A 17,997-nucleotide genomic window follows, 5' to 3' on the forward strand; every position below is an offset into this window, starting at 1 on the left:
AGTCACAAATGTAAAGCAAAAAAGGAAAGGAGCAGGTACACCGAAGAGGGCGTGCCTGAAAGCCCATGATGTCCTCCCATGTACAAGCAGCGAAGCTGGAAGCCAGAAGGAGAGGCCATGAATGGGAAAGCCACAAAATACCGTGTGTGAACATGCTCACATAGGTCTGCACGCTGGAAATTTGCACCAACGCATTTGCAAGAAGAATTGTTTCAGTAGGACTGGAAGTTACCACAAGAAGTCGTCCAGAGTGAGAGAACCATGACACAGCAAAGGACAAAGTGGTAGACATCTAATCAAGCTTTATGGAAGCTGGGGCTGTCCATTTAGCCCCAGCACTAAATAGCCTCATCCCAATAAACACTGCAATTTTTAGTTTTCTAAATAATCCTGTCCTTTAGAAAGAAAAAGGAATTATCTCCTCCAGTTCTTCTCACTAAGCTAAAGATCCTTCTCCAACCAGACAAGGAGTTAATGAAGCTCCATCCACTGTTCCACTCTCCAGGCATATGGCAAAAATCTCTGCTGGCCTCAGAGTAGGAATAAGCAGCCTGTTGATCCCCATCTTCTCATGGCTGCCAGCAATTATCACGAAATGACTTTATTGTGCGTGTGACAGTTGGTGACACTAACTCGGGGAGTTTTATCAGCTTCTATGCTACAGGCTTCAAAACATCTGCTTGTGTGAAGGCACCCTGCTGTTCCGCCAGCCCAGGTGAGCTGGACTTCGGCGAAGCAGTAAGAAGAAACTGCAGTCCTTTGCGCAAGACAAAGCATCACGTATGGGCGTCTCATCCCTACCTTGGCAACCCAGGCCCGTTAACGGCTAAGTCCTAAGAAAAGCACTCTGCGGGGCAGGACCAGAGGCAAGCACCAGGCAGGAGGGAGCTGCACAGCAGGTACCGGTGCAGGAACATGCTGTCCGGGGCTGGAGGAGGGCAAACCGGCAGGAGGACGGAGCTGGCACAAACAGAGAACGTGGAAAAGCAGAAGGAGGAAACTGAAACATGCTTTAGTTAGAGATGCAGCTCAGCTGCATAGGTTTAAAAGATATACACAAATACGCTTTCTCTAGGGATAAGAAAGATGTAGAGGTTAGAAGAAGAGGCTAATGAGCTGTGCTCATCTACAGTCTTTCATCCAGCCCCAAACAGTACTTAGAGGAAAGCGTAGGAAGCAAAGCTCTTCACTACAGCAGTTGTTGTAGTACTCCCATCGTTTCCCTGAGGACTCGCTGGGCACAGTGTAATTTCCTACAAACCTACGTCATCTAGATTTTAGCGTAGCAATCTCGGCGAGTAACAAACCCACAGTGACTTAGGGGGGTTTGTGTGGAGATGTCTATTCCACCCCGCGAGGCTCTGACAGAGTGATGGAAAGGTTTGATCCTTGCCTTTTGACCACTGATCCAGACAGTTACTTGGAAGGATGTACTGCTTCTTAAGACATCTTTAAAACTATGTTAGTTCTTATTACAGCAATATAGCAGACCTTAAATTCAAAAGTAAGCTTTGCGTGGGTGTAAATTCCAACAGACTTTGTATCAGCAGCTTCTTCCCACTGGTATGATTCCTCAGATTATCTCAAGAAAAACTGTTAAGCTGCAAAAGACTGCAAAGTTCAAGATTTCTTTTCTTTCACATAATCTACAGCATTAGCCTCGTACCGCAACAATTGGAGAGGAATTTGTGGAAAAGCATCAGGGCTCAGGATAGGAAATGGTGTTTACGTGAAGGTTCAGGAAGATGCTATTTTAAGAGGTTCAATGTCAGCATGACCTCCAAGGGCTAGAAAGAAAGGCTACTGGAAGGCTACGAAGCAAACTCCCAAGCGGAAGTAGCAAACTGGTGATTTAAAAGATAAAGGATTTTAGAACCACCTCTGGCTATTTAGCAACCACGGTTCTCATGAACGAGCCAGCTAGAGCAAATCCCGGACCTTGGACAAAAACGCATTGCAAGCTTGGTTCTTAATTTTGGGAAGGGGTGCAACGACACACCTCTTCTCCTGCACGCTTAACAGAGAGGAAGGAAAAGGCCACGTTCTTCTTCATCAGTCTCAGCTCCTCACGGCTCAGTTTTATCAGCTTTAACCAACCAGACCTGGGAGCCACCTTCTGCAGTACAAAAGACTTTAAACTTAGAAATGAAGAGACTTCAACCCCCCAAAAAGTGTAATTCTGAAGTGCTCAACAGCCTTTAATTCATTATGAACCTAGAGGCAGAGAAAAAAATATGCAAAAAATACATCACATCCTTAATCTAGGGGGAGGAAAAAAAAAATCATTAATTTTATAGCACATAGTCAGACACTTACAAATATATTTCACTGGAGGAAGGGGAGGGTAGGAATGTGCATTTCCTATCTCCTTTTCAATAGTCTGATGCACAGAGGCCGTCAATATGGTCATTATAGATAATCGGCACAAGTCATTCCTAAACCAAAAAGAGGGATTTAAAAATAAAGAAAAAGGGAGAACCCCTGCAACAAGGAAGGGCATTCTACAGTTCCAGGTTCACATTTAAACATAACTCATCATCTGAATATGGGGTGAGGAAACACACTTTGTTTTTACAATATAAATAGTATTTTAAAAAGGTACTACATATGAATACAGTAATGGTGCTATTTCAGTCAGGACTTTAACATGCAGAGGAAATTCCCATTGCTCGCAACCACTCATCCCATCCCACCCTTCCCCTCCCACCTCCAAAAAAAAAAATCCTCTGCTGTTTAAATTCTCTTTCAATTGCCTTAAATATTTCTCTTGTGGCCTGGCAACGTTCTTATTCTTTTATACAAGCAAGTTTCTACTAGATCGTGTCTTAACCAACAGGAGACAGCTATGTAGGAGTAACAACCGAGGCTTTTAAGAACCTTGCCAATTTTTAAAACTTTTATTAGTCTGTTTTTATTCTTGGAGACATCTATTGAAAACATCAAAAACTCAGAAATAAAAAAAAAAACTGTTTCAAACCATCTTACAAACACGCACGCGTGCACACGCGCACAGACACACACACAGAAAGAAAATAACCCGTAGCAGAGGCAGTAAGAAACAAAGGGAACTCCAGTTCTCCCAAGGGAGAACAAAAATCAAAATTTAAAAAAAAAAAAAATTGCTTTATTCTATCTCCACTCTTTCACTAGGACAGTTTAATACCCATCGAGTCTCTTAAGATGCTAATCTACCATCTGCTAGCCCACAAATCCTTCCCACTTATTCCCTTAAAGATCCAGCTATAGCGTTGCTTAAAAACCTCTCCACAAAACAATGACCACCTTGCAAAGGGGCTTAAAGAAAAAAAGAATATTTTCTCTTTCTGTCCAGTAATTTCAGGGAATTAAGTGGCAAAGATTGCCGTGCAGCGTTCTGGATAGCTCTGCTATCTCACAGTGGCTTCTGTCAGGCCAAGGCATTGAGGTGAGTGGTACGATGTGCCCTTGCCCCCCTTCACCCAGACATCGTGGAAGCCACATCCCCTTCCCAACTCTGTACTAGGGCTGCCTTTTTCTTTCCCTCTGAATTGACAGAGGTCCTCCAAAGAGAGTGGAAGACTTTCCAGTGACTTCAGCAGGGTTTGGGATCAGGCTCTTTTACAAAACACTGCTCCACAACAGCTCTTCAACCGGAGGTGATTTTCAAGTGTTCAAGTGGGAGCTGCCCACTCAATACTTTAGGATTTGTTTTTGCCTTTAATGCTCGTTCAATTCTCAGTGAACTGAGTCCAATCAAATGAAGGGTTTGCATTCCTCTTCCCCAGGAGTATCTCAAAGGCTCAGTCTTTACTTAAGTAAAGGATGTCACAACAATCAGAGATGTTTGTGGAATTTCTTCTTTAATAGGATAAAAGAAAAACATACAAACACCTCCCAGGCTTCTGTCATGGAATGATTCTCACAACTGTAAGGAGCACAACTCAAAAAAAAAAAAAAAAAAAAAAAAAGAGAGACAAAGAAAAGAAAAAGGTTCCTATGGGAACATGCCTACCAGAGAGCTAGAGCAATCCCCGATGCTCTAGTCTGCAGTGGGGAAGGGGGATGGCTCGTAAAGGAACTAACACAAGAAGCAGCAACAGAACGCTTGCCAAAACGGAGTGGCATATTGGAACTGAAAGCCATGCTAATTTTTAACTAGAAAGCAACTGTGATGGCAAAGATGGGGAAGGAAGATGACAAGAATGACCAAAACCTGGCCATTTCTTCCCTAAGTCCCTTCCTGGTGACATGGCAGAACTGCACATATCTATCAACATGTCTTAAAGAGAACTAACGGTAAGAAACAACCCAGCTATGAAACATTTCCTTCCCCATCTTCCCCATCTTACAAAGAAGATAGTGTTTCTTTACAAAAAAAAGAACCCAGAACTTTCCAGGACATCTGCTCTTGCTCTCTCTCTCTCCCCGCTGTAATATTAGTCACATTTCATTTGGGAGTGAGGGGGGAGGATCTTGTTTATTTTCTGTTTTAAAGCCATAATCTAGAAAAATGTTTTGTGGAAACTTTTGTTTTCCTATTTTTGTTTGCTTTTTTTTTTAATAATGCTCATTTATAGAAAACTTCACAAAGGTGACATCTATGTACAGAAAACACAATTCCAAAGGCTGCTTCAGTAGTCAATGTAATAGCACCTTTAAAGACAAAAGAGTTTGACGTATTTTAAAAAGTCATTTTGTCAAATTTTAACCCTTTCCAAGCCTCATAAAAAGGAGCCAGTCACAAAGATCCGTTAGTACAAACTCTTCCAAAGTCTCCATGCAAAATGCTGTCTGAAGGTTTTTCAAGTTCCCTACTCTATTGGTCAGCAATGTCTGGCAAAGTAGAGGTAGCGTGCAGCCAGACAGGATTTTCTTGCCGTCCAAACCAAGAGCAGATGAAAGGAATTCACAGCAGGCTATTGCACAAGGATGATCTTCTATTCCAGAGTTTCCTAGTTATTTTTCCAAAGGCTTGAAAAGGGTTAATTTAATATTTTTAATTAATCCTGGTTAAAACATGTTGCTCTGAGTTCCAGGCTGGTACTGTGTCTGCAACAGGCTCTCCATAAAGGCCAAGTAATCTGGGTTTTGTCCATATTCTTCGGGATTTCTTGAATTCCCCAGCCGGGGACGCTTGGCTGCTCTCACTTCATCTCCCGAAAATACATCTTCCTGAGGGGCCCCAGTGCTGAGGGACTGCAGGAGACACGAAAGTACAATCATTAGAGGCACAGCAGGAAAACAGGGAGAGACACGGGTGCAAACCGTGGAGCACGCCTGCGTAACAAGACAGCAGGGATAGCAAGTGAACAATTTGGTTCAGAGTATTTCTGTAGAAAAAATGAACTCCGAAACATGCAAAGCACACGGCTGAAATTAAAAATTCTGGGCTTCTGAAACCAAACTGGAAGGAGAAACCCTTGAGTTGCTTTCCTTCTGTTTCAAAATACCTTTCACTTCAGCTCCTGCCTTGCCAATTCTCTGGTTACTCCTATCCTCCCCTGCCTCTTTAGGATATTCATTCCTAGTAGAATGCACAGAGGAAACTGGGGCTTCCCTAATGTCTTTAAAACACAAAAGACCCAAAGAAAGCATTTGGGGATCACTGTACAAACAATTGCTCCTGTTCGTCCTGCTCTTACGCTCTCAAATGAGATACGTTTCTTGGTAGAAATTACCATCTCCTATCGCTTTGTTCCTTTGTTCTGCTGTTCTGCGTTAAAGCACTGTGAGCATCACTTCCGCAGAGCATAGTCTAACACCTCTGGCAGCAGAAAGTGCATGAGAAAAGCCTTAGCTTTCAGCCAGACTTGAAACTTTCTATTCACTTTCCAGCTTGCATTCCTTTCTCTGGAACTGTTATAAAGCCTGACGTCTCCACTGCAGAGAATATGTTTCTTTCCAAATCCTGTATTTCAGGGCTCCAATACATTGTCTTTATTATTAGACAAGCTTAAATAAACTGGAATGTTGTGCACAGCCTAGAAATTAATTCTAGGGTGCTTCTTTGCCACCAAAAGTCTTTCAAGGATAACGAAGTAAATTATTATTCACTTCTAAAATTTATGCCATCAGGTCTTATTAAGATAAACAACCTCAAACAAGATGGAGAAGCCATCCAGAGCTATGTTTCAGAAAGCATATTACAAGTGTTTTTTGGGTAAAACCCTTGAAGATTTCATGCATAAGCAAACAGAAGTTTCCTCCGAATCGCCGCCAGTTCTTCCACAGAACTGCCTGTCACCAGGCCATTTTTGAGGATGTGCATCTCACACTTCTGCTAGTGGCCACAGATTCATGGGGTCAGCGAATCACTGGTTTAACTTGGCACAGCAATTCATGTATTCTTAAGGGAAGGTTTTTGTCTTGTAAAAGAGACAGAAGCCCACAACCTTATCGCAGGTTAACTTTGTGGATCCGTCCCTGTTCTGCTGATGTTAACAGACATTTAGAATGATGAAGAAAACTGTGTATTCTCCATTTGCGTAGAAACCAGTCTCATCATTTGTTTAAAGGAGATGGCTTTAAAGGTTAAAGCACCAGGTTTGAAAATGCCCAGCAAGTCCAGAACCAAAAAAGCTATGAAATAAATCCCTCATATTTTCTAGGCTCAATAATTCCATTGTATGCAGTTAAAGACAGTCTGATCTTTTAGATTAAGAACTTTATAGGTAAGAGCTATGTTCTAAATCTCCTATTTGGTGAGAAACGGGGGTTTGGTCCCATGTCGCTAATCAGTTCTCCAGAAACCACTTAGCTGTAGACCAGTTCACCTCACTTCTGATGAAAGGCAGCATTCAGACAGAATGGCAGTCCATATAACTAAATTCATATAGTGTAAAATGATATGAACATAATCTTTTAACCAGAGAAAACAAAAATCAGATCTGAACATGTGAAAGGGAAAATCATTCAAATGCTTCTCAAGCATTTGCATCAAGGATTTCTTCTACGTATTTTGTGAATGACAAGTGGTCTTACAGCCACAGAAATTGGAGGCTGCATTCACCCATGTCTAAACAATATGCTAAGAAAATGTGAATGAGTACTGCAAGTCACAGCCATTCTACTGTTTCTGTTACTTTGATACCCACCAGGCGAGACTTCACTCTCTTGGGAAGCTCTTCCTCCAAGGTATAAATATCACCACGCTTTACCATTAGTTGGGAACCATCTTCAAACTCGACCTGTAGAGTAGGCAGAAGATGAAATAAGAACTTGGCTTCTACATTTACAGTACCTCAACAGTCCACTGCCAGACTATGCTGCATGTGGTCCCTTCATGGGAATACCAAAGAAGCATCAGGGGCCAGCTCCCATGGATGATCCCCTGTTCTTGGCACTGCATGTCTCTAGGATTGCTGTAGAATGAGCAGCCCTAAGCTGTGTTAAGGATGCTGAACCCCGAAAAGTGCTGGTTTCAGTGCTGCTCAGGCACCCCTGTCTTATCTGGCCCAAGTAGCTTCATTCAGTGCTCCTGTGGATCCTAAAACGTCTATGCTACAGCTGGACCAGCACCTCTGCTCCCTCCTCCCAGTCAGAGCATTAGAAATTTCCACTGATTTTTGATTCAAATCCTGAAAAAAAGAAACTTTTCACTTACAATAAAAGGCAGCCCTGTATTCAGGCAATACGGTAATAAGAACTTCTTTCATCTTAAACAAAGTATTTTTACACATCATAAGGAAACAACTCCAGCTACTAAAATACATTTGTATTTAACAAGCAGAAATAGTCAGCCAGGTACAAAAAAACCAGCGGTAACTCCTCACGTGAAACCTTTTTTGCTAAGCACTGATTGTATCATGAATTATGTATCAGATGTTACAGGAATGTTTATTCATGGCAACATGCGTATAAAAATGTTAAAACTATTAAAACTTTTTAAGAGATTCTCATTTCCTTTGCTCAAGACTTACTACGCTTTCTTGGATAATGCAGAAGGACATACACCACACCTTAATATGGGATGTCAGGTTCAGACTGGACAAATTCAGAAGGAAGAAAGCATCTGTGCTCTGACCTCCTCCTCCTGCGCTGCCCAGGTCTTGCAGCTCATCGGTTATGCAGGCTCAGCAATGCTTGCTGAGGTCCCTTAACCGAGCAGCATACATCAGCTGGAATAGCTATGCAGGTGGGAGAAGAGGTTTTGAAAGATGAGCCCTGCTGAGGTGGTTTAAGATGCTACTGGTCCCATTTACTCTCTGGTTTTACAGAGCACCACTACCATAACAGAGTCAGAAGGGAACACGAATGACGAGGTTTAACAGCCGAGGCACAAGCAGATTGCTGTCTGCCATTTCCACTACATGAGCTCAACTTCTAGTAGAAAGGCAGGATTTGCAACTGAGGGCAGTGCCATCTTATGCTATCACAGAGTGCTTGGACCTTGTTTATTTAAGTTCCAAATTACTGATATGGGTTAGACCCCTGTTGTGAACACACATTACAGCAAGTTATGAGACAGTCATTTGGGCTCAATTTTTTTTTAAAAATATACACATCTAATCTTAGCACACAAAATACAGACTTAAAGATGTGAACTGGGAAGCTACTGCAAAATAAGACAAGTTTAAAATGCAAAAGCATTCTAGGGTGCTTCTTTGCCACCAAAAGTCTTTCAAGGATAACAAAGTAAATTATTACTCCCTTCTAAAATTTATGCCATCAGGTCTTATTAAGATAAACAACCTCAAACAAGATGGAGAAGCCATCCAGAGCTACATTTCAGAAAGCATGCTGTCTTCCTATGAATGCACTTCATAACAAAACTGTTTCTGTGGTTTTAAATATAATCCTATTCCAAAACAGATGAAAGAGATGCACCGTAAGTACTGAAAAAGTATCTACATAGGCAACCAACGTGGAAAGCTATCCAGGCTATTTTCCCCATGGAGAAGAGCTTTACTTATAGGTAACTGCATGATTTGAAAACCACAGACTCCTCATGCATATTTTTCCGTCGTCTGGCACTATCAGTGGAACAGCCTATTTCAAATTATTGTACCTTCGAGAAATCAATGACAATTTCCGATACTGTGATTAAACTGGAAAGCATGCGTAACAGTAGATCTTTATGGAACTATATATTGTACTTATTCATAACCAGGGTCACCTCAGATCACATCTTCTCTGAAGCAGTTAACATCCATTATACACACCAAAAAGACTGTTAACTGACAAGGTGGATTATCGTGCTCTTCGCACACAGATACGAAATACTCTGTGTAGAAAGGATAGAAACCAGAACCCCATTTCAAACAAATACAAGATACAGGACTTCCTTTGCCTTTTGTCCAGAGGCATTAATCTCTTAAAAATAACAATTATTTGCAAATTTCAGCATATATTTTTCAAAAGGATGTGCACAAAGTATACTTTCCAAATCACTATAATTTTCAACTTCTTGGTACCATTTAAAAAGGATTTAATCAAATGAATGTACTGCATTTTATAAAGCCTTCTGTGCTGAAATACTAACACTGTGTACCAGGTTAAATCTTCCTTTACTGACTATTACAACCTTCCACAAACAAGGATCCCATTTGTGGAACAGACTCAAAGGCAAAAAAAAACCAACCCTGGCTGCTATTTTTCTCACCTTAAAAACAGAGATGGTGAGAGTGTATGAGACTACAGGTTGAAGGTTTCTAATTCCTCGCGCAACAGCGGCAGGACATTATTCCCACACGCTGCTGCTGCTCCACGAAGCACCTTCCCATGACCAGAGGATTATTCCCCCCCTCGAAGTAGTCTCCTGACCCATCGTTTCCCCTACTTCCTCTCAAAGCATCGAGGAAAGTTGTAATTATGTAGATATTGACTCATAGGGAACTACAGACGATGAGCTCAGCACCAGCCATAGGATAGCCATCACTGTAGTTCGAGTAGATCACTTTTGACCTGAGCTATAAGGAAAAGGGCAAATTTATTTTATATTTTAAAAGCAGATACAGTCTAGACATATGTCTATCCATACATCCACATTCTGCCACAGAATACCTTTACCCTGATCCTATTTTAACACTGTATTTCTCTTTAGACTACCAGCAGTATTAATTTCAGAAGGCAAATTCTCCCTTCATGACCAGAGCAAGCATTCAACACTAGTGAGCTATACAATCTCAGCAACAATCAGACATGTTGGCATGAAGTACGTGAGTACTCTTCCACACTTACCTGGTAAATCTGACTGATCTGGGCTGCAACGAACTTGGCCTTATAGATGATTCCATCTGTCCACTGCAGTTGAACCAACTCACCCTCTGGAGGGGGTCCCATTTGAATGCAGTCTCTGCTCTGAAGACATAGAGTGAAAGATGTCAGCCAGCCACCACAGACAAAGCTCAAGAACTAGGTAAAGAGGTGTATTAAAATCACTGCTCAAGGAAGTTACTACACAACACTATAATTAAGTATAAGAAAGTTTCTGCACTTGTGATTAATTTCAGTCATCTCAAACAAAACCATTAACCAGTGAGAGACCAGAAATAAACACTTGCACCTCCTTCTGGTGACAGTACTCAGTTCTAGGAAATTCCTCATTACAAATCCCAAAACATCAGATCTCCTGTATCAACAAAAACAAGCCGGGTGACCTGCTCTGTTTTACATGGTGAATCAATGGCACAATCAGGAAGAGAATGCATGAGTTGACAAGTCAGCCTCTTCTAGACATTCCTTCTATTAAGTGAGTTCCCTATTTCGAACCAGAAGTCCTTACAGACAATCTGCTTCCCCCATGAATCAAACTTGTCAGTTGAAAAATAAAAGATTATTCAACCACGAAACAAATAGGACGCAACTTAAAACAAACATTGCTTTCTGTTAAGTCATCTGCATATAGCAAAATCACATCTTTGTAAAGGAACAAAAAAAATGAAATGAGATGTCATAAACAAGAAGAACGGTAATGAAGAGCAGTATGAGTTTTTCTATGCAAGCAGCAACTTAGCTTTTTAATTTTTAAAAAATTTTTTTTTTTTTAACGTTTTACTTCGTTGTTCCACCCCAAAGCACATAGAAGAGGAACACACGCATTACACTTTGTACTCATCTGTAACGGTAATAGTCTCCACAGAGAGCTGCTTACAATAATGCTTTCTGGGTAAACGTTGTCACTGTATGAACCATCGTCAAAGTTTACTTCATAGAAAGTCTGTGTGGTCATGCCAATCACTTTACATCTGTAGTAGAGTCCATTCCGGTTCTTTGTGATCACAGTCTGTCCAAGGGTCACCTCCCTTCGAAACTGAATCTGTGTTACAGAGAAAAGGGAATAATTTGCAATCATAAAAGCTGCATCAAAAATATAGGCGCAGAGAAACTGTTCTAGAAAAAACCCCAAACAAACCCCACCAAAAGAAAACCTACCAAACCAAACCACCCACCCAAACCAAAACCAGAAAAACATACATTCTGGTTAGCTGCTTTGTGTTTGAAGCAAGTGATGGACACAACATAGGGCCAGTCATCTGGCTCCATGGGCACGCCAGCCGCGTGTGCACAGGTCACGTGGAAGGATGTGGAGCAGTGCTCATAGGAGCACTGGATGCAGGCACCAGACACCTTCTTCATCCGTTTCCGACAGTACACACATTTCTGAAAAGAAACACAGGTCAGCGTTATGCAGGCAGTCAACAGCAGCTTTAACGTGACCTGAGGCACCCTGTTACCTGACATGGTGGAAAAGCCTGCACCGTTAGTGTCTAGGGCCCAGAAGCCACAGCCAAAAATGGTGATGTTTGCTGCTGAGAGGTCAAGTCCAATGCTTCCAGAATTGCCTATACACACTTGCCTAGAATCACTCGTAAGCCAAGAAACTACAGCAGATACTAACTTATTCCCCTGAACATGACAACATCTACCAGTAACTCAGCCCTTCAGACCCACGCTGGACAGTGAAGCAGACTTAAATCCAATTTGAGACTATGCTCACTGGAGGGCTGAGAGAAAGGGAGGGCATAACGGGCAAACACACATCAGTGGTATTAGAGAACTGCCACAACTCAATACTCATCCTCCTTAGCTATATGAAATGTCCCCCATGTTAATTCAAACAGCAGCTGGATCTTCACAGATACACTGCTAGAAAATAATTTTTTCATTTTTTGAAAGAACAGAACACAGAATAACCGTGTAATAATTTGTTCTATTATATTTAATGGAACATTATACCTAGTAGATCTAATAGCATATAATTTTATATAATGGAACAAAAATATTGCATATTTAGCTATTGTAGATAATTCATTCACTGGTTTGCAAACAGAAGATATAAAAACATTGTACCAAACACCAGAATTACAGGGAGAAAAAAAGGTATGAAATATTTCAGTATTTTTTAAACTCATTTTCTGCAAAGCAGATCCAGTTATTAGGCTAATCTAATTAGACAGCACTTGTGGGGGGGACAGGTAATCAACTTAAGATGTGTGACTACTTTAAAAAGAAATCTAAATTTTTTCAGAGCTAAAATTCCTAAGCCTTATGGCACTGTAGACTTGGCAGCAAGCATTAGGTGTCAGTGGGAAATGAGATACATTTCCTCAGTCCCTAACAGTACCAAATTCTTGTTTCCAGCCCCTCAGAAATACAGAAGACCAGATTTTGGGAAACCCAATCTACAGAAAGTTAAGTTGGCACTTGCGTAATGTTTCCAGGGAACTACTTGGAAACGCCATTCTTAGCTTTTAACAGTCCCTAACTTTCCCTAAGTCTAGGGAATCTGTCACTGATTGATGGCAGCTTCTCTACCTTATCTGAGGCTTGGACAAGGCAAATCAGGGAAAAATTAATATCACACACGTGAGATGAACATGCATTTTACTTGTTAGAATGAACGGCTCATATAAATAAAATCCTGAGAGATATTATATGCCCATGAATCTGACCATACAGCTGTGTAATTTATTTATTACAAAGAAATAACTTCCACATATAAGGAGGAACAGAGGAAAGCAGTCATTTTTAGTGCCCGTTTCCAGATGACTGTCTCCAAAGCACACCACACTGGTTGCTCCAGCCACTGCCCCCCAGGTTTGACCCCCTGCCTCCCTCCCCCCAATCCATCCACTCATCTAAACATAAATGTCCTGTACAAATACTATGACACCATGAATGACAGATTCTTTTTCTCTCTGCAGCATCTGATATTAAACAGAGCCTTTCTTCCCCTCTTTCATTCTTCATGGCCTCTCGTTTACCTCAGTCCCATTAAAACAGTGCTCAAACTATGCAACATTAGAGAACACATGACCTAAATTTTAAGATCCATATGAATTACTACATCCCACGGGATTAGAAATGTAACATAAGCTGCCCGAGGATCACACAATAAGCCAATACAACCCTCAGAAGTACAAATTCACTCTGCTTCTAGATCTGAGCTATCTTAAACATGTACCCTCAAAAATATCAAGAGTGGTATCATCTTATAAACTATCCAGTAAATGCAAAATAAGAATTGTCAAATTTCAATGTTATATTTTATTTGTGTTATCATAGCTAAGAGCCAGGGCCCCACCACGCTAGCTACAACACATTGCCAAGACAAATAAAAGACCATTCCTTCTCCAAAGAGTATTTCTCTCTTCCTTGAAAACATAACATGCAGAAGAAAGGGAGATGCATTCTTCCCTATTTCTGTACAACGTCACCCCTCCCTGACTGGGGTCTGCCCCACATGTGTATGAAAGAAGTCAAATTCACTTCCTGTGAATTAACTGAAGTCAGTGTGTTTACACCAAAGATTAATTTGGCCTTTTTACTTAAACTAACAAAAGTCAGGAAATTCAAAGCCAGAGCCTTCGTGTTGGCAGAATGTGTTTTTTAGTATTTAATAAGCTATGCCTTTATCGCTCTGTAAACCATGTTCAAAAGCTAGATAAGCACCACAGCAAAGTGCACAGCAGGAGCACGGCACTGAAAGCAAGTCAATAGCAATGAGATCTCATTATTAAACTGTCAATACCTAATTCTCCCGCCAGCAGGGACAACTGCTGATATACAGTGTGCTCAATACCGCCTCTCAAGGGAGCATTAACCCTCCCTTATCAGGAATCTGCCTTTATTGATGTGAACAGGGTTCTTCCAAGCCAGAAGGATTAGCATGCACCTAATAACAGCCCAGTGGCAAGACAAACTCCTCGTGACAGGCAAAAGAGCCACACCAATGGAATATTCAGAGCAAATATGATCAAAGGATAAAGAAAAATGTGAGCTCCAGTGAGACTGAAATGTAGAAGATGGTGGAAGGAGTGAAAATGCAGAAGATCTGGAAGTGTGGGAGATGGGATGGACAGAAGCACCGGCGTCAAGTGCTGTAGTAGAGCAGCATCATGTAGATTTAAAGACATTTTCTGTGGGAGGGGAGGTAGCAGGAAGAGAGAAGGTCTAAAGCACGGGAGAAAAATCTTCGAAATAAATGCACACCAGTCAGGTCATAGCCAAGAGTAAGAAATGGGCTGTCTCCTGCATGATGAACACTGCAATTCATTTACTCCACTGAGGAATGACAGCTAATTATTCCAAATTTCCATGTCATAAATAATTTACGCACACAGGCCCGTAATACACCATTAATCAGGAAGCATGCAAACTGCATTCTTTAAAATGATGCAATACCCACAAATGGACTGAAAAGTCTATGCTTGAAAGGGGAGGCCTGGTGCATGCTAAAAGAACAGCAAATACTCTTTAAACAGATCACTGCAACTGCTTGTTACCTCAGCCCTCTCACAGTAACTTAAAACAATACAAACATAGGAAAAAACAAACTAACAAAAAAAAATCACAGATAACCCCTTCCCCCCCTTTCCTTCATTACCTTTATCCATTCACTTCAACTGTCCTCAACCTTCACATCATTCCTTCTCTCCTTTTCCATCTTTTTCAGCAACAAAGGCCATGTCTCCTATTTTATCTAGTACTGCATCAACTCCATCATTGCCAAAGTCATCAGATCCAACACCACCACCTTTTAGTCACCTTCATTTTATCTTCCTAAATGCAGCTGCACACCTCCAAGAAACAGACACCCCCCCAACTCCTCCACTGACTCCTCATGTGCTCCATGACTTACCTGCAAATTCCTATGAAGAATCCTAAAACTCTCCACGATGGCTCATAAGTGTTTCTCCAGACAATCTTATCCAATTTAAATTTCCTTTGTACGTCTTCACACGCTACACCAATGCTGCTGCTATAAGCACCACTGCCTTTACATTCTGCCATCCAAATTAATTTTTTTTTAAATCTTTACCTAGTTCATAACTCTAAAACCCATTTCAATTTTAGCTCAAGATAATTTATTTGCTTTCTTTCCTGTGCAAACAACACTCATAAAGCCACAGGGTATGTGGTGGCAACACCAACTAACTGTTTTCAATCGATGACATCGATGGTGCGCGTATACATACTGTAAAGACGTTCACAAGTATACCAACAGAGCAGAAAGATTTTTATAATCAGTCTCAATACAACAAAACTTAACTGATGACATTCTTGAACAGAGTAATTAGGCTGAAAGTCTCCTTCTTACATCCTAACAGCTGGGCTAGCTCTATAGGGGCACCAGACATCTTGCAGAGGGATCACTCTGGCACGCTGACAGAAACTCAAGACCAAGACCTGAACCTGTGTCCAAAGCTACCTGGACTAGCCAACATGCCCTGCTGGCAGAGTCATGACAGATCACGGCAGAAATAAAACAGCATTACACCTCTAGAAAAGTTACTCTGATTATGATGAAGCAGTGTGCAGCACCATCCATGCTAACACTTTCCAAGTGAAGTGCTTAAAGCCAGGCTTTGACAAGAACTGAGCTACAAGCCAGGCTCTTGCTAACTTCAACATAAGAAATAGGTGTCTGTAAACCGCATCATTAGACTGTGTAAATCAAGGTACTTCATATAAAAATTCTCTACCTTTCCTGAGACATGAAGAAAACGTGAGGTGTGAATGGAATACAACGCTGAAGGAATCAACAAAACTATGAAGCTTTAATTCAGGAACGAAACAGGAAGATGTGTAGTAGCTCTGTGCTGAGGCTTTGGATGGCATAGCCAACGCTTCGGAGAAGAATGAAGCAACAGAGTTTTGCGTACATTAATACTGCCCTGGCTTTATAGGATTGTAAGGTAGCCACAGAAGAGTTAAAGAATTAAGTCATGTTTCCTCGTGAGGCTCCATTAAGCAATAAAAGTGAGTCTTGTGTAAAAGGATTTTTAGTTCATCGTTACAAGTGCTGGTAATGAAGAGGATGCATGCTGGAAATGTCAGATGATCCATAAAGAACCGCTGCTGCAAGATTTATCACTCTCACATCACACTGCTCCATCACTCCACCTGAATAATGAATGCCTTTTACATTCACATTTGTGTACAAAACCCATTTGCACAACAGAGAAATAACTCTGGAAGCAGAGATTCTTCCTAATCTCTCATCCAGGCCCTGGCTGGGCTGCCTGCACTGAATAGCTGCACAGTTAACAAACACATCAATGCTAACCAATGTATCACTGCTACATCACCTTCCCCCGTACCACACTCCCAACTGTCGCCCAGCTGACTTCTGTACGAAAAAAGCAGCAAAAGCACAATTTATTTTGCAATAACACGCTGTAGTGATGGGGCATTAACTAACATTAAGATTAATTGCTCTGAGCTAATGAATCATCCATTACTAATCCCTCAGATGAGGCTACGCAACTAAATAACAAGTTGTAGCTGGACTTTTATTAAAATCTTTGCAGAGTCTCGCCTTGCAGTCATGGTCACAAAGAAATGTTTATTAATTTCTACAAGAGATTTCTTGACAGAAAAAGAGAAATATTGTAAAGAAAGACGAATCAAATTACAGATGAACAAGCCAGCAATATGTCAGCTTCCTTCTAGTTACCATGTTCCTTCACATTCCCACTACGCAGTACTTTCAGTAAATGAAGCTTTCAGGTAGTTTAGACCTGACTGCCAGGTAGGTAAGCGTCCCAGGCTCTGCCCAGGGTAAGAGCACACACCTAGAGAGTAAAGGCAGATCTGGTAATTGCAACTTGTTCATGTGTCAAAGCACTGAGACTGTACCTCAGAAGACATCCAAATGATACAGCTTCCTGGCGCATTTGTTGGAAATGAGCGCGAGAACATCACCTCCAATCTCAGCTACTTTATGATCCCACACAATGTTTTTCTGTCTAGTTAAAGCCTTTTTCTTTTTCTTTTTTTGGCTCTTGTTCACAAACACTCTCTACAGGTGAAAGACACCTACCAGTTTCCATCTCTGCTCTGGAATAGCACTGATATCCACAGGATGACGCTCTATTACATTGAGAAAACGGGCCTCGGGGACAGCAATAGCACAGATTATATGGATCCACCTGGAAAAAAAAGTGAAGAGACAAATCAGTCTACCATTCTTTGAATTAAATACTCAAGAGGGCAGTTAACATTTCTCTGACTCCGTCAGTATCAAGGCATATTTATTGTGGTTGGCAGCCTTGGCAACATTACCAACTGATTGTTAATCACAGTCGCACAAGGTAAATGTCTCTGGAACAACAGGGATCAACCTTCTTATGCATCTGATCTTGCATGATACTAAACACTCTCTGAAAAGACTTTTCTCTGAGAAATAACCAAATTCACCAAGTGTTCAGAGCCACATTACCTCTGCTATTGAGAAGCCTGGTGCAGAGTGTAAGATAGCACAGTTACTCAAGCTCATCCTGCCAAGTCAGCGAGTAGCAGTTACCTCCATAATGCCAAAACTAGCTGCTACACTGAGCATCAAGACCGAATTCACAACACTAGACGATTAGATGCAGTATGGAAGGAAAAAATATTAAAAAACATCACTTACCGCCCATCAGTGGTCATCTGAAGAGCTCCTCCCCTGAGATTACACAGGCAACATTCCTGTAGGAACAAAACTCCTTCAGAACTGGACGAAAAAGCTCTGCCAGACTGCCTACCTTTCCCAAAAAATGACTACACCACAACTGGGATGCAAAGGCAAACTGT

The 17,997-nt window shown here is 41.3% G+C and overlaps 1 protein-coding gene across 2 annotated transcripts in view; it reads right to left on the reverse strand.

Moving 5' to 3' along the window:
• Window positions 1-2,882: 2,882 nt before the first annotated feature.
• The window catches only part of KDM4B (lysine (K)-specific demethylase 4B), an 80,641-nt gene continuing 65,526 nt past the window's right edge, over window positions 2,883-17,997 (reverse strand). For both annotated transcript variants that reach the window (XM_009318406.1, XM_009318405.1), the window contains exons 16-22: window positions 17,837-17,892; window positions 17,246-17,354; window positions 11,395-11,580; window positions 11,072-11,236; window positions 10,159-10,278; window positions 7,074-7,166; window positions 2,883-5,175 (exon numbers count right to left, since the gene is read on the reverse strand). In XM_009318406.1, the coding sequence (XP_009316681.1) occupies window positions 4,990-5,175; window positions 7,074-7,166; window positions 10,159-10,278; window positions 11,072-11,236; window positions 11,395-11,580; window positions 17,246-17,354; window positions 17,837-17,892 (915 nt within the window). In that variant the 3' untranslated portion in view covers window positions 2,883-4,989. The remainder of the gene's footprint in view (window positions 5,176-7,073; window positions 7,167-10,158; window positions 10,279-11,071; window positions 11,237-11,394; window positions 11,581-17,245; window positions 17,355-17,836; window positions 17,893-17,997) is intronic.

Source organism: Pygoscelis adeliae, unplaced genomic scaffold (genome assembly GCF_000699105.1).
Source record: "Pygoscelis adeliae isolate BGI_AS28 unplaced genomic scaffold, ASM69910v1 Scaffold582, whole genome shotgun sequence".
NCBI classification, from domain to species: Eukaryota; Metazoa; Chordata; class Aves; order Sphenisciformes; family Spheniscidae; genus Pygoscelis; species Pygoscelis adeliae.